Genomic DNA, 27,321 nt, shown 5'->3' with positions numbered 1-27,321 from the left:
TGAAAAACATGAGGATAGATAAGTCCCATGGACCAGATGGGATACACCCAAGGTTACTACAGGAAGTGAGGGAAGCAATTGCTGACCTTTGGCAATGATATTTGCATCCTCACTCTCTACTGGAGTAGTACCAGATGTTTGGAGGGTGGCAAATATTATTTTCTTGTTCAAGAAAAGGAATAGGGATAATCCTGGAAATTACAGGCCAGTCAGTCTTATGTCAGTGGTAGGCAAATTATTGGGGAAGATTCTGAGAGACAGAATTAATAAGTATTTCGAAAAGCATAGCTTGATGAGGGATAGGTCATGCCTCATAAGCCTTATTGAATTCTTTGAGGATGTGACAAAACACATTGATGTAAGTAGCGCATCAATGGTGCGCATTAATATATGATGTATATTAAATTTAGCAAAGAGTTTGATAAGGTTAGCATGGTAAAGAGGCATGGGATACAGGGAAACCTTTCTGTCTGGATACAGAATTGGCTGGCCCATAGAAGACAGAAGATGTAGTAGATGGAAAATATTCACTTGGAGCTCGGTGGTCAGTGGTGTTCTGCAGGGATCAGTTCTGGGATCTCTGCTTTTTGGAATTTTTGTAAATGACTTGGATGAGGAAGTGGGAGAGTGGGTCACTGATGACACAAAGGTTGATGGAGTTGTGGATAGTGTGGAGGGCTGTTATAGATTGCAAGGGGACATTGACAGAATGCAGAGTTAACCTGGAAAAGTGTGAAGTGATTCATTTTGGGAGGTCAAATTTGAATGCAGATTACAAGGTTAAAGGCAGGAATCTTGGCAGTATGGAGGAACAGTTGGAATTTGGGGTCCATGTACATATTTCCCTCAAAGTTGCCACCAAAGTTGATAGGGTTGTTAAGGTGCACGGTGTGTTGGCTTTCATTAGCAGAGGGATTGAGTTTAAGAGCTGTGAGGTGATGCTGCAGCTCTATAGAGCCCTTGTTAGACTACGCTTGGAATATTTTGTGCAGTTCTGGTCGTCTCATTTTAGGAAGGATGTGGAAGCTCTCAACGGGGTACAAAGGAGATTTACCAGGTTGCTGCCTGGATTGGAGAAAGATTGAGGGAGCTAGGGATTTTCTCATTGGAGTGAACAAGTATGAGAGGTGACTTGATAGAGGTGTACAAGATAAGAGGCCTAGAAAGAGTGGATAGCCAGAGATTTGTTTTCCCAGGGTAGAAATGGCTATAATGAGGGATCATAATTTTAAGGTGATTGGAGAAAGGTTTAGAGTAGAATGCAGAGATAGGTTCTTTACAGAGAGTGTGGTGGGTGCGTAGAATGCACTGCCAGCAGTGGTAGTGGAGTCAGATGTATTAGGGACATTTAAGTGAAACTTAGATAGGCACATGGAAAACAGGAAAATAAAGGTATATAGGTTACTTTGATTTTAGAGTAAGATAAACTGTCAGCACACCATCAAGAGCTTGTACTGTTCTATTTTCAAAAGTACCTGTTTAATTCATCTACTGTTTCCTTATTTTCCAATATTAATTTCGCAAACTCATTTTTTCTGGGACCAACACTCACTTTGTTAACTGTTTTCATTTTTAGTTAACTGCAGAATTAACTGTTATCTGATTTAAAGATTTCTAGCTAGTTTTCTGGTGTACTGTATTTTTTTCTTCATAGCTTTTTTAGTGATTTTTGCTGTTTATGAATTCTGTCCAAGATTTTGATTTGCTGCCCATCTTCGCACAATTATATATTTTTCTTTAAGCTAGATGCTATCTTTAATGTTTTAGCCAGCTATAATCATAAGACTATAAGATGGTGGAGCAGAATTGGGCCATTTGGGTCATCAAGTCTGCTCCAGGATTTGATCTCAACTGTTATTTCTCAATCCCATGTTCATGCCATTGTCCTGCATCCCTTGATCCACTTGGTAATCAAGAATCTACTTATCCATGTCTTAAATTTGCGTAAGGAATTGACCTCCACAGTCTTCTGTGCCAATGAGTTCCACAAATTCGCCACCCACAAAGGACTTTTTCTTTTCACTGAAGGGCATTAGTGAATCATACTACAATTGTGATTTTTACTACAATTGTTGTATGAACATTGTTAGGCGAGCTTTTAATTACAGATTTTTAAATTGAAATTAAAATTCACCACCTGCTGTGCTGAGATTTGAACCTATAGCACAAGAACATTAACTAGGGCCTCTGGATTACTACACCAATGATACTACCACTAGACACTGCCTACCCTGAGATGATGGGTCTCCCCCTAAAATTTTCCTTCCAAATTGGAATGCATTTATTCTGTGCATTCTAACACCATCCCCTTAAATGTTTGCACTGACCTATCCCTGTATCTAATTTTAGCTGGCTCTGCTTTCATGCCTTCATAATTAACTCACTGTCTTCTCCCTCAAACTGAATGCTAAATTCAGTCATGTTATGGTTGCTGCTACCTAGGGGTGTGTTCACTTTGGGGTCATTAATTTGGCTTTGCACAATACTGGATCGAGTTTTGCCTGTTCTCTAGTTGACCCCAGAAAGTTCAAATAATCGACTCCATTCTGTGAAAACATTCTGTAACCACGTCTTCTTGGCTATAGTTGATTCATCTGATTTTTCCATTATATAGGTAGCTCAGAATTCCCTGTTGTTATTGCTGTACATTTCCAACAAATATACCTAATTTCACCTTTAGTTCAGCTTATCACGAGATGACCATTAGGGAGGTTGTACGATAATTCCAGAAATGACGTTTTGCCTTTATCATTTAGCTTCTCTACCCAAAATGCTTCTACATCTTGATTACCTGAAATTGGGTCTTTGAAATCTATTATGCTAATATCATCATTAATTAACATAACCACCTCTGCACCTTTTCCAGGTCCCGAACCTTCTTGAATCATTTGTACCCTTCAGTATTCAAGTCCAAATCTTTGCCTTTCTGCAGCCATCTCATACATGTACAGTCTATCAGATCAAACGTAGTCATTTTTATTTACACTGACAGTTCCCAGATAACTTCCTGCCTGATGCAGTCCACGTTTGGTCAGGGTGAATCAGTAACTCCACAGCAAACCTGAGCGTCTGGTTAATGATCTTGGACAGAGGTTTGTAGGCTACATTCAGCAATGAGTTTGCTGTGTGCTCTTAGGGAGAGAGTTCCAGGATATTGCCCCAGGGTCATTGAAGGAACAGAGATAGATTTCCAAATCAGGATGGTGAGTGGCTTGGAAAGGAACTTGCAGCTGGTGGCGTTCCCATGTATCTGTTGACCTTGTCCTTCCAGGTGGAAATGGTCATGGGTTTGGAAGGTGCTGCCTCAGAATCTGTGGTGAATTTCTCCAATGCATCTTGTAGATATTAAATACTGCTACAACTGAGAGCTGGTGAACTGGTGTGGATGTGGTGCCAATCAAGTGAGCTGCTTTGTCCTGGATGGTGTCAGGCGTCTTGAGTGTTGTTGGAGCTGCACCCATTCAGAAAATCCAGACCTGATGTGTGCTTTGTAGGTTGTGAACAGGCTGTAGTCACAACATCTTACATCAAAATATTGTAGAGTCAACAGCATGGAAACAGACCTTTCAGTCCAACTAGTCCACACCAACTGTGTTCTCAAACTAAACTAGTCCCAAATCTCTGTATTTGACCTATGTCCCTCCAAACCTTTCCTATTCATGTGCTTGACCAAATGTCTTTTAAACATTGTAACTGTACCTGCATCTATTACTTCCTCTGGCAGTTCATTCTACACACTAATCACTCGCTGTTTAAAAGAGGTTGCCCCATATGTCCTTTTTAAATCTATCTTCTTTCACCTTAAAGAATGTGCCCCATAGTCTTGAAATCCACCAGCCTAGGGAAAAGACAGCTGCCATTCACCTTACCTATGCCCCACATGATTTTATAAACATCTATAAGGTCACCTCTCAACCTCCTACACACTAATGAAAACTGTTCCAGTTTATCCAACCTATTACTGTAACACCAGCCCTCCATTCCCAGCAACATCCTGGTAAATCTTTTCTGAGCCCTCTCCAGTTTAATAATATTATTCCTATAACAAGTGATTAGAACGCTCAACAGGACGTTCCAACTCCCAAACCCAAAAGTCTGATCAATTAAGGTAAGTGTACTAAATGCCTTTTAACCACCTTATCCATCGCTGAAGCAAATTGCAAAGAATTATGGACCTGAACCTCTAAGTGTCTCTGTTCTACAACCCTACCCAGAGAAAGTGAGGACTGCAGATGCTGGAGATCAGAGCTTAAAAATGTGTTGCTGGAAAAGCGCAGCAGGTCAGGCAGCATCAAAGGAGCAGGAAAATCGACGTTTCAGGCATAAGCCCTTCTTCAGGAATCAGGATTCCTGAAGAAGGGCTTATGCCCGAAACATTGATTCTCCTGCTCCTTTGATGCTGCCTGACCTGCTGCATTTTTCCAGCAACACATTTTCAAACACTACCCAGAGCCCAACTATTAATTGCATAAGTCCCACTCTTATTTGTTTTATCAAAATGAATCCCTCTCATCTATCCAAATGAAACCCCATCTATCACTCCTCAGCTCGTTGACACAGTTGATTAAGATCTATTTGTAATTTTAGATAACTATGTTCACTGTCCACTATACTACCAATTTTGGTGTCATCTGCAAACTTACTAACTATGTCCTTATTCAAATAGTTTGTATAAATGATAAACAGAAGTGGTCCCACTACTGATCCCTGTGGATTATCACTGATAACAGCCCTCCAGTCCAAAAACAACCCTTCACCACCCTCTCCTACCATAAAACCAAGTTTGCATCCAATTGGCAAGCTTGCCCTTAATCTCACATGATCTAACTTTACTCATAGTCTACCATCAGTAACTTTATCAAAGGCTTTACTAAAGTCCAACTAAACAATATCTATGGCTTTGCCCTCATCAATTCTTTTGGTTACTTTGTCAAAACCTCAATCAAGTTTGTGAGAGACAACCCTGGCAGATGGAGGACATTGTTGGTAAATGCGAGGTTATTCACTTTGGAAATAAAAAATAGTAGGTCAGGTTATTATTTAAGTGGTGAAAGATTGCAGCATACTGTTGGGAAAAGTGACTTAGGAGTGCTCATTCATGAATTGCTACAAGTTGATTTGCAGGTACAACAGATAATCAGGAAGACAAACAGAATATTAGCTTTCATCGCAAGAGGGATTGAATTTTTAAGAGCAGGGAGGTTCTGCTGCAATTGTACAAGGTGTTGGTGAGGCTGCATCTGGAGTATTGTGTGAAGGTCTGGCCTCCTTACTTGAGGAAGGATATATTGGCTTTGGAGGCAGTGCACAGAAGGTTCACTAAGATGATTCCTGAGATGAGGGGTTACCCTATGAGGAGAGGTTGAACCACCTGGGACTATACTCACTTGAATTTGGAAGAATGAGAGGGGATCTTATAGAAACATATAAAATTATGAAAAGGATTGACAAGATACAAGCAGACAAGTTGTTCCCGCTAATGGGTGAGACGAAGACTGGGGGACATGGCCTCAAGATTAGGGGGAATATATTTAGTACAGAGATGAGGACAAACTGCTTTTCCCAGAGAGTAGTGAATCTGTGGAATTCTCTGAGCAAAGAAACAGTCAAGGCAGCTTCATTAAATATACTCAAGACACAATTGTATAGGATGTTGCATGGGAGGGGATTTAAGTGTTATGGGGATAATGCAGGTGGGAGGAGCTGAGACATTGGATAGATCAGCCATAATCTTAATGAATGGTAGAGCAGGCTCGACGGCTCAAATGGCCTACTCCTCCTTCTATTACTACAAAACTATGAATTTCCCTTGTACAAAACCATGCTAACTATCTGTAATCATTCTTTGACTCTCGAAATGCTACCTTGAAGAATCACCTCCAACATCTCATCCACCATCAATGTCAGACTCCCTGGTCCATAGTTCCCAGGCTTCTTCTTTCAGCCTTCCTTAAATAAATGCACAACTTTAGCCACCCTCCAGTCCTCCAGCACCTTGCCTGTGGTTATGGATGACACATATGGTTCTGCTAGGGGTCCAGCAATTTCCTCCCTAACTTCCCACAACAACCAAGGACATACTCGATGATATCCTGGAGATTTATCCACCTTTATCTTGTCTAAGATGTCCAACACCACCTCTTCTGTAATGTGAACTGTTTCTAAAACATTAATGTTTATGTTGCTGGGTTCTACACCTCCATTTCTCTCTCCATAGCCAAAACTGATGCACAATATTCTTTTAATGTCTCTCCTGTCTCCCAAGGTTCAACACAAATGATTGGCTTGTTTTATTTTATGGTCAATCATAATCCTTAGGATTTCAATAGTGGGTCATTCACTGATGATCATGTCATTAAATGCCAGGGGTTGATGATTAGAATATGTTGTTTGCAAATGATCAATGCATGGCATTTATGTGGCACGAATGTTATTTGCCACTTATGGCCCCAAACTTGGATATTGTCCAGGTCATGCTGCTTTTGGATATAGGCTACTTCAATATTTGAGGAGTTACAATGATACTGAACATTATGCAATCATTAGTGAACATCCCTGCATCTGACTTTATGATGGAAGAATGGTGATTGATGAAGATGATTGGGCTTAAGGCACTACCCCAAAAAACTCCTGCAGTGATGTCTTGGAGCTGAGATGACCGACCTCCAGCCACAACCATCTTCCTATGTGACAGGTATCACTCCAAATAGTAGAAAGTTTGCCCAGATACCAATTGATTTCAGTTTTACCAGGGTTCTTTGATGCCACACTTGGTCAAATGTGACCTTGATTTCAAGGGCTGTCACACTAACCTCACTTCCTAAATTCTTTTGCCCATGTTTGAACCAAGGCTGAGTGGCCCTGGAAGAACCCAAACTGGACTTCACTAAACAGGTTATTGCTTTGCAAGTGCCACTTGAAGCATTGTCAATGACCCCTTTCATGACTTTTACTGATGATCGAGAGTAGAGTGATGGGATCACAATCGATTGGATTTGTCCTTTTTTTTAATGTACAGGAAATACTGAAGCAATTTCCCAAATTTTCAGATAGGTGCAAGTGTTGTAACTGTACTGGAAGAGGTTGACTGAAGTTGTGGCCAATTCTGGGGTATAACTCTTCAGTGCTGTTGCCACAATGTTACAAAACCTATAGCCTTTACAGTATCCAGTGCCTCCAGTGGGTTGAAGACTAAGACCTGTAATGTTAGGCACCTCTGGAGGAATCTGAGATAGATCATACACTCGACATTTCTGGTTGTGAATGCCACAGCCTTATCTTTTGTACTGATGTCCTGGGCTCTTCGAGGTTGAATGTAGGACTATTTGTGGAGTGTCCTCTTTCATTGAGTTGTTTAATTGTCCACTGCCATTCATGATAGGATGTGGCAGGACTGCAGAGCTTGGTCTGATCTGCGAGTCCTAAAGGAGTGTCCTGCTTGAAATGTCGACTCTCCTGCTCCTCGGATTCTGCCTGACCTGCTATGCTTTTTCTGGTGCCATGTTTTCTCAACACTTAATTCTGTCTATCACATTGTTTACCTTGTTTAGCATGCAAGTATTCCTGTTTGGTAGCTTCAGTAGGTTGGTGCTCTTCCTGGCATGCCCTCCTGCACTCTACATTGAATCAGGGTTGATTCCCTGGCTTGATGGTAAAAGTTGAGTAAGGGTATGTCGGCCCAATGAGGTTACAGATTGTGCTTGAGTATGATTCTGCTGCTGTTGATGATCCACAGCACCTCATGGATTCACGAATTTCACCTCCACAAGGACTGTGCTATTATCCCTGTGATTCATCAATCGAGATATAATAGAGGAAGGTACATGGTAACGCTTAGAAAATTTTTGTCCATGTTTGACCCAATCTCAGGAGATTCCACAAGGTCCAGAGTCATGGTTGAAGACTCCCAGGCAACTCCCTCCTGACGTATACCACTGTGCCGTCACTTCAACTGTATCTGTCCTGCTGGTGGGACAGGCCATACCCAAGGATGGTGGTGTCTGGGACATTGTCTGTAAGGTACGATTCTAAGTATGACAATGTTGGCTGTTGCTTAACTAGTCTGTGAGACAACTCTCCCAACTTTGGCACAAACCACCTGACATTGCAGGTTGATAGTGCAGAGTTTACTGTAATTATTTCTCAGCCACTCCGGAATATTGTATTGTTCAGATTTTTTAGTAATTTGATACAACTGACTAGGTTGCTAGCCTGTTTCAGAGGGTAGACAACAGCATTGCTGACTGCAGCATTCACTCAACACTGATCCTCTGCCGGTGCAGGGCACCCTCGGTACCGACAGTCTGCCAAAGCAGGGCAACCTTATTATTTCATACATGTGACTTATTCAGCCATGGTCCGTCTGGGGATCTGACCTGTCCAGATGTGCAATGAACTGGGATAATTGCACAGACAATGTTTGCAGTTCTTTGTACAAATCCTAGTTGCTGTGTTATCAAACAAGTATAGAAACATTGGACTACACAGGAAAAAAATGCAAGCATGGAAACAGAACTGTAAAGTTTTATTCTGTGGTAAACAGCAAATATGGAAAAGTACCGCCCAGGATAATCACCCGAAAAATGAAGTCGCAAACTCAGACAAAATTTCCTTAGCCAGAGAGTGGAGAGAATGAAGCTTCAAGAAGTCTTCAAGGCAAACAGTAGATAAAGGTTTGTAGGAGCAGCTAGATAAGCACATGATGGGGGAGGATATTGAATTCCAATGATAGGTTTAGATGAAGAAAGATGAGAGTTAGCCCAAGTGGGGTGTGAATTCTGGCAGTGAATCATTACTTGTCTATTAATTATGTAGGTGGTCAGCATTAAGTAGGAACTGACTTAAGCCCCTATAAATAGACACAAATTAAACTTAAAATTGAAACTGCTGTGCTGGAAGCAGTGTGCTATAATGAGTAATCGTGTAAATAAATAGAAAAGATTGTTCCCAGTATGATAGTTCAACAACTAGTTTTCTGGAATAGAACCATGTTGGATTGTCCATTTGTACACATTCATATTCTGGGTAATTCTGTGTGTACATTTTAGAATGAGACTTGTTGATTGTAGTTAAATAGAGAACATTACTTGTTTTGGTCCATAATGTAAAAAGAGTGAATGATGCATTCAGTTGAGCATGATTGAGGAGCCAGAGCAATCCCCACCTCACAGGGTTCCTCAGTACCCCTTCCAATCATAGTTAAAAATCATACAACACCAGGTTATAGTCCAATAGGTTTAATTGGAAGTACTAGCTTTCGGAGCGCCGCTCCTTCATCAGGTGGTTGTGGAATCACCTGATAAAGTAGCAGTGGTCCAAAAGCTAGTGCAGAACTGTAACCTGGTGTTGTGTGATTTTTAACTTTATATACCCCAGTCCAACACCGACATCTCCAAATCATGACTTTTCAGTCATGAGTGTTGAAAACTCAACAGCAGCGACAACAACATCAACTTAAATATATATGATGCTTTCAACATAATAGTCCTCAAACTTCCTTAGGATGCTTCATTCTAAGATATGATGGAAAACTTGGTCAAAGAGAGAGATTTACAACAGCTGAAAGGAAGAAAAAAAGATAGAGGTGTAGAAAAGAGAATTCCAGAACCTGGGACCAAGGCAGTTGATAACACAACTGGTTATTGGAGCAGATATATTTCAGAACATGCAAGAGAATTGGAGGAAATGATTGTGGAGATGGGGAGGGGGAAGACCATGAGGGTTTTGAAAACAAGGAGGAGAATTTTAAAATAAAGACACTGTTTAACCAATTGCCAATTGTTTGACCACTAACCTAATTGACAGGGGAACAAGACTCTCTGTGAGATGAAACATGTGTCATTAAATACTTTCTTGCCTTTCAGATCACATCCTAAAGTTAGAGCGAGGTTGTTTAGAAGAACAAAGGAGATAAGTAGTTTGGAACTTCTAACATACCGCCTACAACCACCACCATCACTAAAACATAATGGATGCCTTTAGTTATTACCCAACACTGAGACTGCTAGATTTATCTTGGATAAGATTTGGAACAGAACCAGATAAATGAAGGTCAGATACACAGCAAACATGAGTTTTCCCTAATGAAAGAATCTAGGACCGGAGAGTATAATCTCAGAATAAGGGCTCGCACATTAAAGAGATAAGAAGGAATTTCTGTTCTGAGAGGGGAGTGAACTAGCAGAATTTTTCAGCACAAAGTGCTGTTGAGGCTAGATCATGTAAGTACATTTGAGGCTGAGATAGACAGATTTTTAATCAGGAGGCAGATCAAGGATTGTGGGGAAAAGGCAGGAAAGTGGAGTTGAAGATTATCAGATCAGCTATGATCTCATTGAATGGTGGAGGCAGACTTGATGGCTGAATGACCTACTTCTGCTATGATTTGTGATCTAATTGAATGGTGGAGCAACTTTGAGAGGAATGGTCTCCTCCTGTTCCAATGTCAAAATATCAAAATTATTTGGGAATATAATTGTTTTATTTGTCTTTTTGTTCATAGATTTTCAAAAAAACATGCTCGACCAGCACCAACAGAGGGGAAGGACAACATTACCATCTTCACCCGAATCCTGGATCGCCTGTTGGATGGATATGACAATAGGCTGCGGCCTGGTCTTGGAGGTAAGACTCACCATTTTACTTTTGGCTCTTGGCCAGTTTAGAAACATTTACATAATCTGGTGTACAATCCAACTTTCTGTTGCACGTTTTCCTGAATAGAATTCAAATTGTTCAGAGTGATGAAGAGTTCAAAACCCAAAAGATACAAGTTGAAAGATAAAGTCAGGAATCAGAAGAGATCAGTCCGAATGTTTGCAACTAACAATGAGTCAAACTTCCAGCAAAGTTCATTGAAGCAACGGTGAATGTGCACGTCCCTAGAAACTGCCACATCACCCGCAGCAATTTAAGGAGCCCATCATCATTACTCCTCAAGGGCAATTAGTGATGGGCCAGCAATGCTGCTCCTGCTTGTAGCAACTACATTCCAGAAATTACTTAAAAAGCAAAACCTGAGAGTAAATACATGCCTGGACATAGGGTTTAGTGATGGGGCTGAAAGGACACAGGTAAGGTTAATTCATGAGATCAAAGCTCCCAGTGAGCAGTTGTGCTTACGGTTCACAGGGTCAGATACGCTTCAGGGTCACTAGGTGGTCCGTTGTTTTGAGGGCTCATGGGGGTGTCAGAAGTGTTGAGGATCACTGTGGGGAGAGGTCAGATGTGCTGAGGTGTTCACGTGAGGTCAGATGTACTGTGGGGTCACAGAGGGGTCAAATGTGCTGAGATGTGCTGCAGGGTCATGGGTCAGATCCACTGAGGGAATCACAAGCCATGGGTCAGTTGTGCTGAGTGAATCACGGGTTTGGGGGCTGGATAGATGGGGAAGTGAAATAGAAAATGATGGTTGCTGGGGTATTTTAAGGTGTGGCAAGTAAAGGTACCAATTCTATCCCTGAATCCATGTGCTGCAGTGTAATGTGCTGCACTGGTGAAAGTGCAATCTTTCACACAGCTAAAGCTCTAGTTGCCTTCCTAGCTGGTTGTAAGACCCCATGTCACAATCTTGAATTACTGGATTGAAAAATTGCAAATGTTATCAAATTATTTAGAAATGATTTGAGAAAGACACCAGGCAATAAGTGGCCTACTAATCCATGTCACTTGTAGGGAGCTCACTTGAATCTGTTATTTGGTACAGAGTGTTATTTGGTACAGCATTAAGATAAATATGAGCTGATCAGTGAGAAAGCATAACCATTTGCTGTTATTAGGTCAGGTCCAACTGACACAGTTGAATTTTATACAGTCATTGGTAGACACTTATGGATATTAGTTATATGGAGGGGTAGGGAATTGATAAAGAGGTAGGAAACAAGCATTAGCAAATAAGAACTACATGCTTTAAGTGACGGTATGTGAGCAGTGGTTTGCCTTTGGGAACAGCCCGAAGTATTTGTTTTCACTGAATTTATAAATGACGAGGAAGAAAGAAGAGGGAATGATACATTCCAAATGTTTTAAGTTGACTAAGTTATGTGATTCTTGATGGTATAAGAGTTTGAGCGGTGCCGAACAAAAAAGTCATTTTGTCAAAGTTTTTTTGTTTTCATCAAAACAATTTGGGGCGAAAGCAACATTATATTACATTTGAGGAGATTGCTGATTGGTTAACAACTAGCCACTATTTGGTAGAGGCATTACCATGGAGAATACAACAGCTAATGACAATTGGCAATTAGCTACCAGGCTTTATGATTGCAAACCAAACAAGTTGACCCTGATTGGTCAGGCTATTGTGCTGAGAAACGAAGCAGTGAATGGCTGTAACTTTTGTTGAGTTGAATCAAGTGCAGTATGTATCCATATTGTTTCTGTCTCAAAAGGACAGGAGTTTGTGTATTAATTATGCAGCTTACAGTACACACAAGTGTGCCATACTGTGAGGAAAACTAATAATCCTAAACTGCTTGTCAGTGGAATTTTTCACAAACTTTGGAATTATCCAGCAAATGTTGTCCAATTGCAAAATTGTGTTAATTCTTGGATGCTGAGTTGTGAGTATTGCAAGTGCAGGCTAGTTCGTTATGTCAGCAACTTGTTTGCTTCAAGTGACAGAGGAGGTATGCTGTTTGATAACAATCTTTGGGATATTTGGCCTACATACCTGACTTCACACTGACAGTGAATTCATTGGCCACTTGAGTGTATCTTTGGCCTGACATCAGCATCTAATAATGGTAAAGACCACTTGTGTTAAATCTGCACAGTAGCTGTGTGAAACAAGTGTTAAGATACATTATGCTTTCAGGGGGTGAGCTGAGTTAATCTTGGCACACTCTCTGGACTGGGAGTGATTGCCTTAGGCCTGCTGAAGGGTCTGCATGATGTACAGTGATAAGTTATCTGATCAGAGTAGCTGTGATTCTGCCGAATAGTTTTGATGTGCTCTGTTTCAAGTTTGGTGAACAAATGGCTCAACCACTTGCCAACCAAGCAGCATTCTCCTCTCACACAGTATAAATATTGATTTTCCTTTTTATTGGTGTCCTGATAAGAGCAAGATAAAAGTGTTTTGACAAAATGTCATTTTGACAAAATGTCTTTTTGTCCAATGCTGAGATTACACTGTAAGTAATGTTGGGAGCACGTAAACTAATTAACAGTTATAGAGAAATCTGGTTAAACCCAAAGTGGAAAGGTTGGCACAGTTCTGAGCACCTTTAAAGAGGGTATAGTGGCTTTTTAGAATAGATTCACAAGAATGAAACTCAAGTTGAAAAGATTACATCATACACATATATATACACATACACATACACACATCGACGAGCCATATATTTTATTGGGTATAAAAGATAGAGATGATATAATTGAGGTGTTCAAGGTCATTACGAAAGATTTGATTGAGTAGACATTGAAGAATTGCAAAGGTCACTCCATTATTAAAGAGAGGATTGAGGGAAAACTAAGGAAATTATACATGCTCAGTTTACAGTGAGTCATAAGGAAGTTACTATAATGCATCATCAGGGAAACTAGATTGGATTTGCAATAGAAGGTGGAAAAAGGGGGTGGAGGTGATCTGAAATTTGCATTCCCAGAGGGTGGATCTGGACCCTGATGCCTGTGGGATATTTTACAAAAGTCCTGCAGGCGGTGAAAGTGAGAAACTGACTCTCAACCAATTAAAATCCTTTGAGGCTGTTTGGGGCATGTCAGGAATAGAATAAGATCTTCATTTTGTTTTTGGATGAAAGTAATGAGTGTATTATAATGCACTGGTATTGGATCAATGTAGAACACGGAAAGTGTGTTTCCATTTGTCTTTTTACCAGAGCTTGCCCATGCATTGTTGTGAGAATTGGCATCAAGGCCGCCTTGTGACATTTTCTCCTTCCGTTTATGAGCTGTATGCTCTTATGGTGGTGGCAGTCCTCGACATGGCTACTACCTCCACTTCCTTGATGTACTCAAAAATCGCAATGACATTGAGGTTGTTTTTAGGTCATTTCTGTTTAAAAATGTCTTTGTGAATGTGATGCTATTGATGCCAAGAGTATCAAAGCATTTAAACAGCTATGAGCTGATTGAAAAATTAACATTGACTAGCAAAGATCGGGGTGGATCTGACAGTCCTGTAGCATATTTTGAGGAGTCCTGGCATGGTAGATCATGTAAGAATGGACTTTCAACACAGGTGTGTGATAAAATTCCTTACAAGAAATTATGACCAAAAATTATGAATCATTAAAATGGTGGTAGCCTTGCTTAAAGTAATTGTTTGGGAAATAAGAGATGGAAAGAAAATCTTGCATTTATACATCACTTTTTATGACCATGGGAAATCTTTAAGTGCTTTACAAACTTTGAATTACTTTTGAAGCATAACCATTGTTGTATTATGAAAAACAAAGTCCTCAATTTGTGCAAGAGAGTGAATGGTAATGGGCATGGGTATGGTGCCAATTAAGAGGGCTGCTTTGATCTGCATGGTGTCATGCTTTTTGAGTGTTGTTGGAACTGTATCCATCCAGACAAGTGGGAAATATTCCATCATGCTCTTGACCTGTGCCTTTTGGGTGGACATGCTTTTGGGGAATTAGGAATTGAGATACTCATTGCAGTATTCATAGAATCCCTACAGTGTGGAAACAGGCCATTTGGCCCAACAAGTCCACACCAACCCTCCGAATAGTAATCCACCCAGACCCATTCCCATGCCCTATTACTCTACATTTACCCCTGACTAATGCACCTAACTTTCACATTCCTGAAAGTATGGGCAGTTTAGCATGGCCAATTCATCTAACCTTCACATCTTTGGATTGTGGGAGGAAACCCGCACAGACACTGGGAGAATGTGCAAACTCCACACAGACAGTTGTTCAAGGCTAGAACGGCAGCACGGTGGCACAGTGGTTAGCACTCACAGCACCAGAGACCTGGGTTCAATTCCCGCCTCAGGCGACTGACTGTGTGGAGTTTGCACATTCTCCCTGTGTCTGCGTGGGTTTCCTCCGGGTCCTCCGGTTTCCTCCCACAGTCCAAAGATGTGCAGGTGAGGTGAATTGGCCATGCTAAATTACCCGTAGTACTAGGTAAGGGGTAGATGTAGGGGTATGGGTGGGTTGCGCTTCGGCGGGGCGGTGTGGACTTGTTGGGCCGAAGGGCCTGTTTCCACACAGTAAGTAATCTAAAGTAATCTAATCTAACCGAACCTGGGTCTCTGGGGCTGTAAGAAGACAGTGCTAACCACTGAGCCACCGTGCCGCCCTCATGTGTTATCTGCTCATACGCCGCTGAATTTATATGGCTAGTCCAATTCAGTTTCTGGTCAATAGTAATTCATCAAAGCCTGTTGATAGTTGGGGAATTCAGTAATGGTAATGCCGTTGAATGTCAATGGCAGTATTAAATGGCCTCTTATTGGAGATGGCCATTCCCTGGCATTAGTGTAGCACACATATTACTTGCCACCAATCAGTCCAAACCTGTATCATGTCCTGGTCTTGCTGTATAAGGACATAGACTTCTTCAATAATTGAACATTGGTGAACATCCCTACATCTAATCTTTTGATGGAGAAAAAGTCATTGATGAAACAGCTGAAGATGGTTGGTCCTAGTACACTACTCTGAGGAACTGCAGAAATATCCTGGAACTGAACCGACTGATCTCCAACAAACACAATCACCTCCTTTTGCACTATGTTCCCTCTGACTACCATTGATTCCAGTTTTGCTGGGGCTCTTTCTCGTCACACTCAGTCAAATGATGCCTTGATCTCAAAGGCAGTCAGTCTCATTCTCACCTCCCCTCTGGAATTCAGCTTGTTTGTCCATGTTTGAACCAAGACTGTACTGGGATCAGGAGCTGAGTGGCCCTGATAGAATCCAAACTGGGCCTCGCTGAGCAGATGCTGTCATTGTGTGCTATCAAGCAATTTTGTAGACCCTGTGTCTTCTCTGAGATATCATTCCATCATTTTATCATCACTTATCACCTTCCTGGCCACTTTACTGATGATCAGGGGTAGTCTGATGGGGTGATATTTAGCCAGGTTGGATTTATCCTGCTTTATGCATCCAGGACATACTTGGCCATTTTCCACTTTGTTGACTAGATTCAGTTTTCCAGCTTCACTGGGTTTAGATGTCAAGATACTGTTATACATTTTGTGATATAATAGGCCAGTGATGAGATTATTGTCTCTGTAACATAGTTTGTTGTAAACATTGCAGAATCGTTAATAGTTCGATGCAGTCATTGTCAGTTCCAGTGCGGCCTTTGTTAATTTCAGCGTGGTCGTTTTCAGTTTCGATGTCTGTGCAGGGTCCATTGCAGTAGTACTGGGCGCTCATTGCTCTTCCTGAGAAGGATGATTACAGCAGCACTGGCTATTAGCGTCTTGTATTGAGTCCACATCAAACAGTTAGCATTTCAATCAAAGGTGTTGGCTGGACTGAGACACTTTGGGCAGTGTACACTACTCATTTGTATTCTCTTCCCCCACCTGCCTTAAACTAATCAACTAGGTTATGAGTGCTAAGTAAAAAGATTTTGACTATTCACCCTATCCAAGCCCCCCGATTTTAAAAATCTAAATAAGGTCACCAGCAAACCTCACCTTCCCCCAACTCCCCCCCCCACCCCCACCCCACCCCTTCCCAATTCCTAACTCTCCAGGGAAACGTGCCTGAGCTTATTCAGCTTCTCCCTATTGCTGAAACCCTCCAATCCCGGCAATATCTTTGTAAATCTTTTCAGAACCCATTCAACTTTAATAGTATCCTTCCTATAATGTGGAGGCCATTTATCTGGCATTCACAGAATTTTGTTTTAATTCAATGAAGGGGAAGTCTGTGTGTTAAATATTCCCTGGTTACAAGGTGTTCAGAAAAGATAGAAATGGGAGGGGGGGGGTGAGGAGGTGTAAAAGAGGAAGGTGGCATTTTAGGTTACAGAGAGTGTTACAGTTTTCAGGAAAGAGGATATTTAAGAGGGTTCAAAGATAGCGTCAATTTAGATAGACCTGAAAGGGTACAACGTTTGGTGTATTCTATAGATCAACTAAGAATAATAGAGGAACAAACCTCCAATGAATGCTTAACCTTTTCTGTAGCTATCTCAACTGAGAAAATGGATAACAGCAGTCCCAATTATAACTATGGTCTGGTTAGTAAGTTTGTAGATGATATGAAAATTGGTGGAGTTGCTGATAGTGCCGACGATTGTGAAAGGATACAACAGGAGCTGTTAACATCAAAGAACACAGGAGTATACCACAGGAAAAGGCTCTCCAAGCCTCTGCCGATCGTCATGCCCTAACTAAACGGAAAAACAAACCTTCTGCCCTATTCAGTCCATATCTGTCTATTCCCTCCAGATGCCTCTTAAATGTTGCCAAGGTAACTGCTTCCACCACCTCTTCTGGCAGCTCATTGCAGGATTCTACCACTCTGTGTGAAAAACCTCCCTCGTACGTCTCCCTTAAACCCCCCCACTTTGAACCCCCCCCCCCCCCCAATCTTGTAATTGAAACTTCAACCCTGGAACAAGCATCTGACTGTCCAACCTATCTTTGCCTCATAATTTTGCTGACTTTTATCAGGTCTCCTCTCAGGGTCTCCATTGAAAACAGTCAGAGTCTTTTTAACTTTTCCTCATTACCAATGCCCTTGAGACCAGGCAACATCCACCACAGAACACACCAGATGGCCTCCTTCTTTAGAGACCACAAATTCCCTTCCCACGTGGTTAAAGATGCCCTCCAACGCATCTCGTCCACATCCCGTACCTCCGCCCTCAGACCCCACCCCTCCAACCGTAACAAGGACAGAACGCCCCTGGTGCTCACCTTCCACCATATAAACCTTAAACCAAATCATCCGCCGACATTTCCACCATCTCCAAACAGACCCCGCTACCAGGGATATATTTCCCTCCCCACCCCTTTCCGCCTTCTGCAAAGACCGTTCCCTCCGTGACTACCTGGTCAGGTCCACGCCCCCAAACAACCCACCCTCCAATCCTGGCACTTTCCCCTGCCACTGCAGGAACTGTAAAACCTGCACCCACACCTCCTCCCTCACCTCTATTCAAGGCCGTAAAGGAGCCTTCCACATCCATCAAAGTTTTACTTGCACATCCGCTAATATCATTTATTGTATCCGTTGCTCCCGATGCGGTCTCCTCTACATTGGGGAGACTGGGCGCCTCCTAGCAGACAGCTTTAGGGAACATCTCCGGGACACCCGCACCAATCAACCAAACCGCCCCGTGGCCCAACATTTCAACTCCCCCTCCCACTCTGCCGAAGACATGGAGGTCGTGGGCCTCCTTCACCGCCGCTCCCTCACCTGGAGGAAGAATGCCTGGAGGAAGAATGCCTCATCTTCTGCCTCGGAACACTTCAACCCCAGGGCATCAATGTCGACTTGAACAGTTTCCTCATTTCCCCTTCCCCCACCTCACCCTAGTTCTAAACTTCCAGCTCAGTAACTGTCCCCTTGACTTGCCCGGACTTGTCCTACCTGCCTATCTTCTTTTCCACCTATCCACTCCACCCTCTCCTCCCTGACCTATCACCTTCATCCCCTCCCCCACTCACCCATTGTATTCTATGCTGCTTTCTCCCCACCCCCACCCTCCTCTAGCTTATCTCTCCACGCTTCAGGCTCACTGCCTTTATTCCTGATGAAGGGCTTTTGCCCGAAACGTCGATTTCGAAGCTATTTGGATGCTGCCTGAACTGCTGTGCTCTTCCAGCACCACTAATCCAGAATCTGGTTTCCAGCATCTGCAGTCATTGTTTTTAACATCCTGGAGAACCTTCTCTGCACTGTCTCAGTAGCTTCCACATCTTTCTGGGTAGTGTGGTGACCAAACCTGCACACAGTACTCCAAAGGAGGCCTATCAAGGCTTTATGTAGCTGCAAAATGGTTTGCTAACTGTTGAACTCCATGACCTGGCTGATCGCCTTGCTGTGAGATCTTTGTCACTTATTTGACAAGTCCAATGTTAACTTTAAGTGGAAACCTTTTCTCTTACATGTTTCATCAGCCAGGTCATGGAGTTCAACAGTTAGCAAACCATTTTGCAGCTACATAAAGCCTTGATAGGCCTCCTTTGGAGTACTGTGTGCAGGTTTGGTCACCACACTACCCAGAAAGATGTGGAAGCTACTGAGACAGTGCAGAGAAGGTTCTCCAGGATGTTAAAAACAATGACTGCAGATGCTGGAAACCAGATTCTGGATTAGTGGTGCTGGAAGAGCACAGCAGTTCAGGCAGCATCCAAATAGCTTCGAAATCGACGTTTCGGGCAAAAGCCCTTCATCAGGAATAAAGGCAGTGAGCCTGAAGCGTGGAGAGATAAGCTAGAGGAGGGTGGGGGTGGGGAGAAAGCAGCATAGAATACAATGGGTGAGTGGGGGAGGGGATGAGTGAGGGAGACACACACTCAAGCAAGCATGCTATATGCCTTCTTAATCACTTTGGCCATCTCTGTTGCCACTTTTAGGGAACTGTGGAGCTGTAGCCCAGATCCATCTTTATGTTAATGTTCCTAAGGGTTCTGCCATTTACAGCATAATTCACGCTGAACTTTGATCTTCCAAAATGCATCACTGTGCCATTTGTCTGGATTAAACTCTATCTGCCCTTCCTGTGCCCAAGTCACCAATCTATCTGTATCCTGTTGTATCCTTTTCACAATCACCAACTGCATCTGCAAAGTTACTAATCAGACCGTAGCGATAATTGGGACTGTAGTTATCCATGAGTTGGTTGGGATAACTTTTGTAACGGATAAGCATTCCTAGATTGTATTCAAGAGAATTTTCTACAGCAGTACGTGTCCAGTCCAACAAGAACTAAAGCACTGATTGTTGGGCAAATGATAATGAGTGAATAGTTGGGGAACAGTATGCTTTTCTATCCTATAGTTCATGGCGATGGTGGTGAACAGCCAGGTCAATCTGGCGTATGAAAAACCAACGAACAAAATGGCAACTACAATGGGTCAAGAACAGCTGAGGAGGACAGACTGAAATGAAAATTTAGAGGGAGAAATTGCCGCTAAAGAATGGGCTACCTTCGAAAAGAAAATAGGTCAAATGGAAATGTGAGACAAATAAATCCAGAGCTCTCTGGGCAAAAAGAGAGATTAAAATTAACTTAAGAAAAAGTGTGGTTATGGAGATGTCAGGTAATAAGTACGGAGAGATAAACTGAGTTCAGAAAGTTTGGAAGGGAGTTGGAAAAGCCAATATGAGAAACAAAGAAGGATTATGAAACATGATTGGCAGCTAATACAAAGGGAAATCCTAACGTCTTCTATAAAGGACAGCACGGTGGCTCAGTTGTTAGCACTGTTGCCTCACAGCACCAGGGACCAAGGTTTGATTCCAGCCTTGGGCAACTGTCTGTGTGGAGTTTGCACATTCTCCCTGTGTCTGCGTGTGTTTCCTCCGGTCTCCTCTCACCATCCAAAGATGTGCAGATCAGGTGATTTGGCTATGCTAAATTGCCCATAGTGTTAGATGCATTAGTCAGAGAGAAATGGGTCTGGATGGGTTACTCTTCAGAGGGTCAGTGTGGACTGGTTGGTCCCAAGAGCCTGTTTTGACACTGTAGGGAATCCAATCTAATCTATAAGTAAAAGAGAGCTGAAAGGACGAGTAGAGATAAAAGGGATGATAAAGAAATTTGTATTTAAAACGAAGGAGTGTAACTGTGATATTAAATGAGTACTTGTAATTTCCCTTTACCTACAAGGCAGATTTTGTTAGCAATTGGAGAGGCACTGGCAATAAGCTTTCAGTCTTCCTTAGATTCGGGGTGGCGCTGGAGAACTGGGGAATCACAAAAATTATGCCCTTAAAAAAAACAAAATTATAAAAAAAGCCCAGCAATTAGAGATGAATCAGCTTAGCTTCAATGATGGTTAACATTTCATAAACAGTCATTCAGGAGAGGATTAATAGTCACGTGGAAACATGTGTTGCTTTGGAAGGTTCGGCATTAATTTGTTAAAGGAAAATCATTCCTAAATATCTGACAGGAGTGTTATCAAGTGGAAATGGAGAAGATTAATGAGGACAAGGCTGTTACATAGTGTACGTGGACTTTCAGAAGGTGTTTGAGATTGTCCCACACAACAAACTTCAAAGAAAAGTGATAAATCATGGAATAAAAGGGAGAGTAGCAACATGGGTACAAAGTTGGTTGAGGGAGAAAACAAAACGACAGAGTAATGGTTAATGGATGTTTTTAAGCCTGCACAGTCAGTTTTTGAACCCTGTGTTTCCTGATCTATTTTAATGATCTCGTTCTCTGTGTGCAGAGGACAGTTTCAAAGTTTACAAACAACACAAAGTTTGGAAGAATAGTAAACTGTGAGAAGGATAGTGTGGAACTTTGAAAGGACATTGATAAATTGGAGTGTACGGGTAGGTGGCTGATGAGGTTTTAATGTGATAAGGAATGGAGTGACAAATGTTGGTAGGAATAACCAGGAGAAACGGTAGCAGGAGCTCAGACATAGTCAAATGCAGTGGGGAGATCTTAATGGGCTGGGGGTTATTAACTAAAGTTCATCTCAGCTAAGGGACCTTGTGACACAATATCCCTACATTTCGGTCAGGAGGCTTGGGTTCAGGTGCTAGCTTCTCCAGAGGTATGCAAACAGGTTCATCTCAATATCAGTGTGTCAACTCTGCTTCAGCTGCACTCCCACCTGAAGCATTCAACCTCAGAGACTCTGATGATCAGTCAGGCTGTCTCATTAAATATGGAACAAAGAAAATCCCTCGTTGGTCAAAGAGTTGCAGGACATTTCCATAAAATATGCAAGTGACCTGCAGCTAAGCATTTAAAAACACTTGCAAAAGGGAATATCTGGAAAATTAATTTATCCACTCCATTCGCAGTGATACCACAGATAAATGAAAATGTATGTGTAATGTGGACAGTGAAATACCTGCATTGTGTTGTAAACTTCAAATCTTCTTGTGATATAGAATAATAATACAAGTCATTGAAAGAAGAACCAAATACACAGGCAGTGGTGGTGGTGGTGGTGGTGGTGGTGGGGGGGGGGGGGGGGGGTGGGGGGGGGGTGGGGGGGTTTGTTGTGGAGGTATGAAATGACACTTGATGTGCAGAAATGTGAAATTGGAGCAAATCATCAAAACCCTGAACTTGAGATTCATTTTCATTTGCACCATGACTTTTTTTTCCACAGATTTTTATCTAAGAACTGGGATTTTCTCAGATGTTGTTCATTTTCTTTCTAGCTGTTAGTGTCCTCCCTAGGTCAGATGAAACATGTAAGAGAAAAGGTTTCCACTTAAAATTAACATTGGACTTGTCAAATAAGTGACAAAGATCTCACAGCAAGGCGATCATTTGGAGATATAAGATTCTCAATGCGACTTACAATAAAATAGCCTTCCCTTCCCTCATCAAACTCTCTCCCTCAGGTGCTAACAGCTAAAGACGTGAAGGATAATAAATTTGCCCTCATTCCACGCTCCCTCTGTTATCTCACTATCTTATGGCAGTTTACCCGAAAGTAAAATCAAGGCCACACTTGGTATTTTGCCAATTGAGATTAACTGCAAACTGTAATTTAGCTGTCGAGTCTCTCTGAGTGACCAGTCATTAATAGCAGAGGTTAGTCTAAGACAACTGTCATAACGAGCATCATGCTTTGCTGAAACCAGTATTGATTACCAAATGTTTTGAAAATTAATTCCAAAAGTCATCGACTTGCTGCCATTTGCCATGTAAAACTGCTTCTTGGTGTCCTGATGGCTTTCTGATTTATAGAAGGAAGAGAAGGGTACTTGGGAGATCAGCAAGCGTCATGTAGCTGAGCTGGAGTAGAAATTGACCATTTCTGGGAAGGCAGGGAAGAAGGAAATATGGGTGACCTACAGAAGACAGGATGTTCAGTCATTGTTCCCCTATTGTACTTCCATGTTAATTTCCGCTGGGATTACACCACTACGAAGCAACTTGCAATGTTTTACAACATGAAGAGAATATGTAAATGTTGTTGTTTACCAACTAAGCTCAGTAATCAGGACTAAACTTATCCCTGCTGTTTGAGGAAGTTTATTGTGTTTGCTTATTGTTCAAATCTGGTCATAAATCTTTCAATGATGCTTGAGTAAAGTTATGACTGCATTGTATTGAACATGAGCTGGGGAAAAATTGGCCAGCGACGAAGCTGCTCTGGTCTCTCTGGATCTTCTGTAAATTGAGGGAGTCGACAACATTGAATCGAGGCCCCCCTGTGTAACATCCAGTCACTGAGCTATTCCAATTGTTACATATAACTGTCCTTACAAAGGGATGCATCCAGTAGCTGTAGTGAATTCTCTTACAATCTTCAATATTCTATTGCTCTGTTTGCAAACGTTGTTACATTTTGCTAGTTTTTTGAAGCGGCTGAATATTTTCAACAGAATCGTTTGGGTTCAGACTGTAATTTTATTTTTGCCCCTCAACAGAACAAGCAAGATAAGGGAGTTTACACAGATCCAGCTGATTGCCTGTGATTCCAACCTCCCCAGACAAGGCAAACATCACCAAGATCCTACTGCCCACTTGAAGGAACCTTCCCTTACTAAACCCCACCCCCACCCAGCTCTCCAATGTCCAGCCCTGTCCATCACCCTCCACCTCCACCCTCTGACTGCTGCAAGGCGGCCTTGCCCACACTGCTGGAAGGCTGGCACAGCAGGGGCTCTGTGTAACATTGCCAACATTGACAGACGGTGTGAAAGATGCCAATAATGCAATAATTCACTCAGCAACCTAATTGGCATCCTGCTGCGAGTGAGTGGGCTGCCAGCACAGAACAGCATGCCTTAAGAAAGCAGGCATGATGCTCTTGGTCAGAATTTACTTGGTCCCGGCACCCCGTTCTTCACATTTCCCATCCCTCACCCCGTTGCGACAAAGGGCAGGGGGAATTGAATGCAAAGGTTATCTCCTCTTGCCTATTTTCACTGGTCAGGCAGCCTAGCACCAAGCATGTCTTTAAAAACTGGAGCCAGATCTTTCAGCATATCATTAAGAAACACCCCTACAGTGGTAGCAATTTGGACCTCCATTCTGTAAAAGGCATTTGATGTAAAATCATTTGTAAATTTTCAGTGTGGATAAGTTAATGTTGAACAAAGCTATTCAGGGATATTATGTAAAGCTGGCTCTATGGATTAAAGAACAAAGTACAGTACAGCATAGGAACCGACCTTTTGACCCACCAAGATTGCATCAATACATGATGCCCTTTCTAAACTTACATGCCTTCGTGATGTGTATCCCTCTATTCCTTGCCTATTCATATATCTGTCAACATGCCTCATAAATGTTGCTTTTGTACCCACCTCCTCTGGTTCCTCTTGCAGCCCATTACAGGCACTTACAACCCTCTGTGGTTTGCCTCCTAAATCTCCTTTACATTCACCCCCTTTCACCTCAAACTTATGTCCCCTAGTAATTGACATTTCTACCCTGGGGAAAAGACTCTGATGGTTCATGCCTCTCATAATTTTATGAACTTCTATCAGGTTGCCACCTTCCCACCCCATCCTTCACCATTCCAGTATAAACAAATCAATTTCTCCTCGTAACTATTATCCTCCAAACCAGGCAACATCTTGTTAAACTCTTCCTGTACCCTCTGAAATGCCTCCATACCCTTCCTGTAACCTGGTGACAAGAACTGGACACGATATTCCAAATGGGGCTAACTAAATATCTAGATAGCTGCAAAATGACTTGCCAATTCTCATATCCTATGCTCCAAGTAATGAAGGCAACATGCCATATGCCTTCCTGATTACCTTAGGCACTTGTGTTGCCGCTTGCTGGGAACTGTGAGCCTATACTCTAGATCCCTTTGTATGTTGATACTAAGTCAGAGATCAATCCAGCTCTTAGAAACCTCACATGCGAATGATTTCCCACATGTGTAAATATCTGGGAAATCTCCTGCTACAGGTGTGCCACATCTCACTGCAGGATTGGTTCTAAAAATTCCACATCAGTAATGACAAAATTGACCAGCTTTACATGAACATCTATTCATTGTAGGAAAAGAGGTAACAGTTTGAAGATGTGTTACAATCTAAAAAGCACACACAAGCAACATAGAGTCATAGAGATGTACAGCATGGAAACAGACCCTTCGGTCCAACCCGTCCATGCCGACCAAATATCCCAACCCAATCTGGTCCCACCTGCCAACACCCAGCCCATGTTCCCTCCACACCCTTCCTATTCACATACCCATCCAAATGCCTCTTAAATGTTGCTATTGTACCAGCCTCCACCACTTCCTCTGGCAGCTCATTCCATACACGTACCACCCTCTGAGTGAAAAAGTTGCCCTGTAGGTCTCTTTGATATCTTTCCCCTCTCACCCTAAACCTACGCCTTCTAGTTCTGGATTCCCACCCCCAGGAAAAGATTTTGTCTATTTATCCTATCCATGCCCCTCATGATTTTATATACCTCTGTAAGGTCACCCCTCAGACTCCAACGCTCCAGGGAAAACAGCCCCAGCCCATTCAACCTCTCCATATAGCTCAAATCCTACAACCCTGGCAACATCCTTGTAAATCATTTCTTAACCCTTTCACGTTTCACAATATCCTTTTTGATAGGAAGGAGACCAGAACTGCATGCAATATTCCAACAGTGGCCTAACCAGTGCCCTGTATAGCCACAACATGACCTCCCAACTCCTGTACTCCGTACTCTGACCAATAATGGAAAGCATACCAAACACCACCTTCACTATCCTATCTACCTGTGACTCCACTTTCAAGGAGCTATGAACCTGCACTCCAAGGTCTCTTTGTTCAGCAACTCTCTGTAGGACCTTACTACTAAGTGTATGAGTCCTGCTAAGATTTGCTTTCCCAAAATGCAACACCTTACATTTATCTAAATTAAACTCCATCTGTCACTTCTCAGCCCATTGGCCCATCTGGTCAAGATCCTATTATAATCTGAGGTAACCTTCTTTGCTCTCTTGTACACCTCCAATTTTGGTGTCTTCAAAAACTTACTAACTGTACCTCTTATGCTTGCATCCAATCATTTATATAAATGACGAAAAGTAGTGGACCCAGCACCGATCCTTGAGGCACTCCACTGGTCACAGGCCTCCAGTCTGAAAAACAACCCTTCACCACCACCCTCTGTCTTCTACATTTGAGTCAGTTCTATATCCAAATGGCTAGTTCTCCCTGCATTCCATGAGATCTAACCTTGCTAACCAGTCTCCCTGGGGAACCTTGTCGAACACCTTACTGAAGTCCATATAGATCACATCTATCGTTCTGCCCTCATTAATCGTTTTTGTTACTTCTTCAAAAAGCTCAATCAAGTTTGTGAGATATGATTTCCTACACACAAAGCCATGCTGACTATCCCTAATCAGTCCTTGCCTTTCCAAATACACATACATCCTGTCCCTCAGGATTCCCTCCAACAACTTGCCCACCACCGACGTCAGGCTCACTGGTCTATAGTACCCTGGCTTGTCCTTACCACCTTTCTGAAACAGTGGCACCATGTTAGCCAACCTCCAGTCTTCCAGCACCTCACCCATGACTATTGATGATACAAATATCTCCACAAAAGGCCCAGCAATCACTTCTCTAGCTTCCCACAGAGTTTTAGGGTGCACCTCATCAGGTCCTGGGGATTTAACCACTTTTATGCATTTCAAGACATCCAGCACTTCCTCCTCTGTAAAATGGGCATTTTTTAAGATGTCACCATCGATTTCCCTACATTCTATATCTTGCATAACCTTTTCCACAGTAAATACTGATGCAAAATACTTGTTAGTATCTGTCCCATCTCCTGCAGCTCCACCCAAAGGCCGCCTTGCTGCTCTTTGAGGGGCCCTATTTTCTCCCTAGTTACCCTTTTGTCCTTAATGTATTTCTAAAAACCCTTTGGATTCTCCATAACTCTACTTGCCAACAAACTGAACCATTGACAAACCAACTTAGATATTCAACTCTCGGAGGAGATTCTTGAACATCAAATCAATATTGTAGTGGAAGAGGTTCTTAACTTTAGGTAAACCCCATCATCTGAAGCAGATTCTAATGACAAGAAAGAACAAACAACCCACTGTGTCCATACATTCCTGCAGTTACATTAAGTTCAGCCACTTTAGCAAGCTCTGCCAATCTAATGGAAGCAACAGAGAACGAGAAAGCTCGGCAACTTTACTTTCAAGTGTTTTTATACCTTGTTTATCCATGACCAGACTAACCC

At 42.3% G+C, this 27,321-nt stretch overlaps 1 protein-coding gene across 1 annotated transcript in view; it reads left to right on the top strand.

Annotated features, from left to right (window-relative positions):
- The window catches only part of LOC140495785 (gamma-aminobutyric acid receptor subunit alpha-3-like), a 240,500-nt gene that overhangs the window by 42,887 nt on the left and 170,292 nt on the right, over positions 1-27,321 (top strand). The window contains exon 3 of the mRNA XM_072594888.1: positions 10,502-10,623. Coding sequence (XP_072450989.1) covers positions 10,502-10,623 — 122 coding nt within the window. The remainder of the gene's footprint in view (positions 1-10,501; positions 10,624-27,321) is intronic.

Source organism: Chiloscyllium punctatum, chromosome 25 (genome assembly GCF_047496795.1).
Source record: "Chiloscyllium punctatum isolate Juve2018m chromosome 25, sChiPun1.3, whole genome shotgun sequence".
In the NCBI taxonomy this organism is placed as follows: Eukaryota; Metazoa; Chordata; class Chondrichthyes; order Orectolobiformes; family Hemiscylliidae; genus Chiloscyllium; species Chiloscyllium punctatum.
This window is presented reverse-complemented; position numbering and strand designations above follow the sequence as displayed.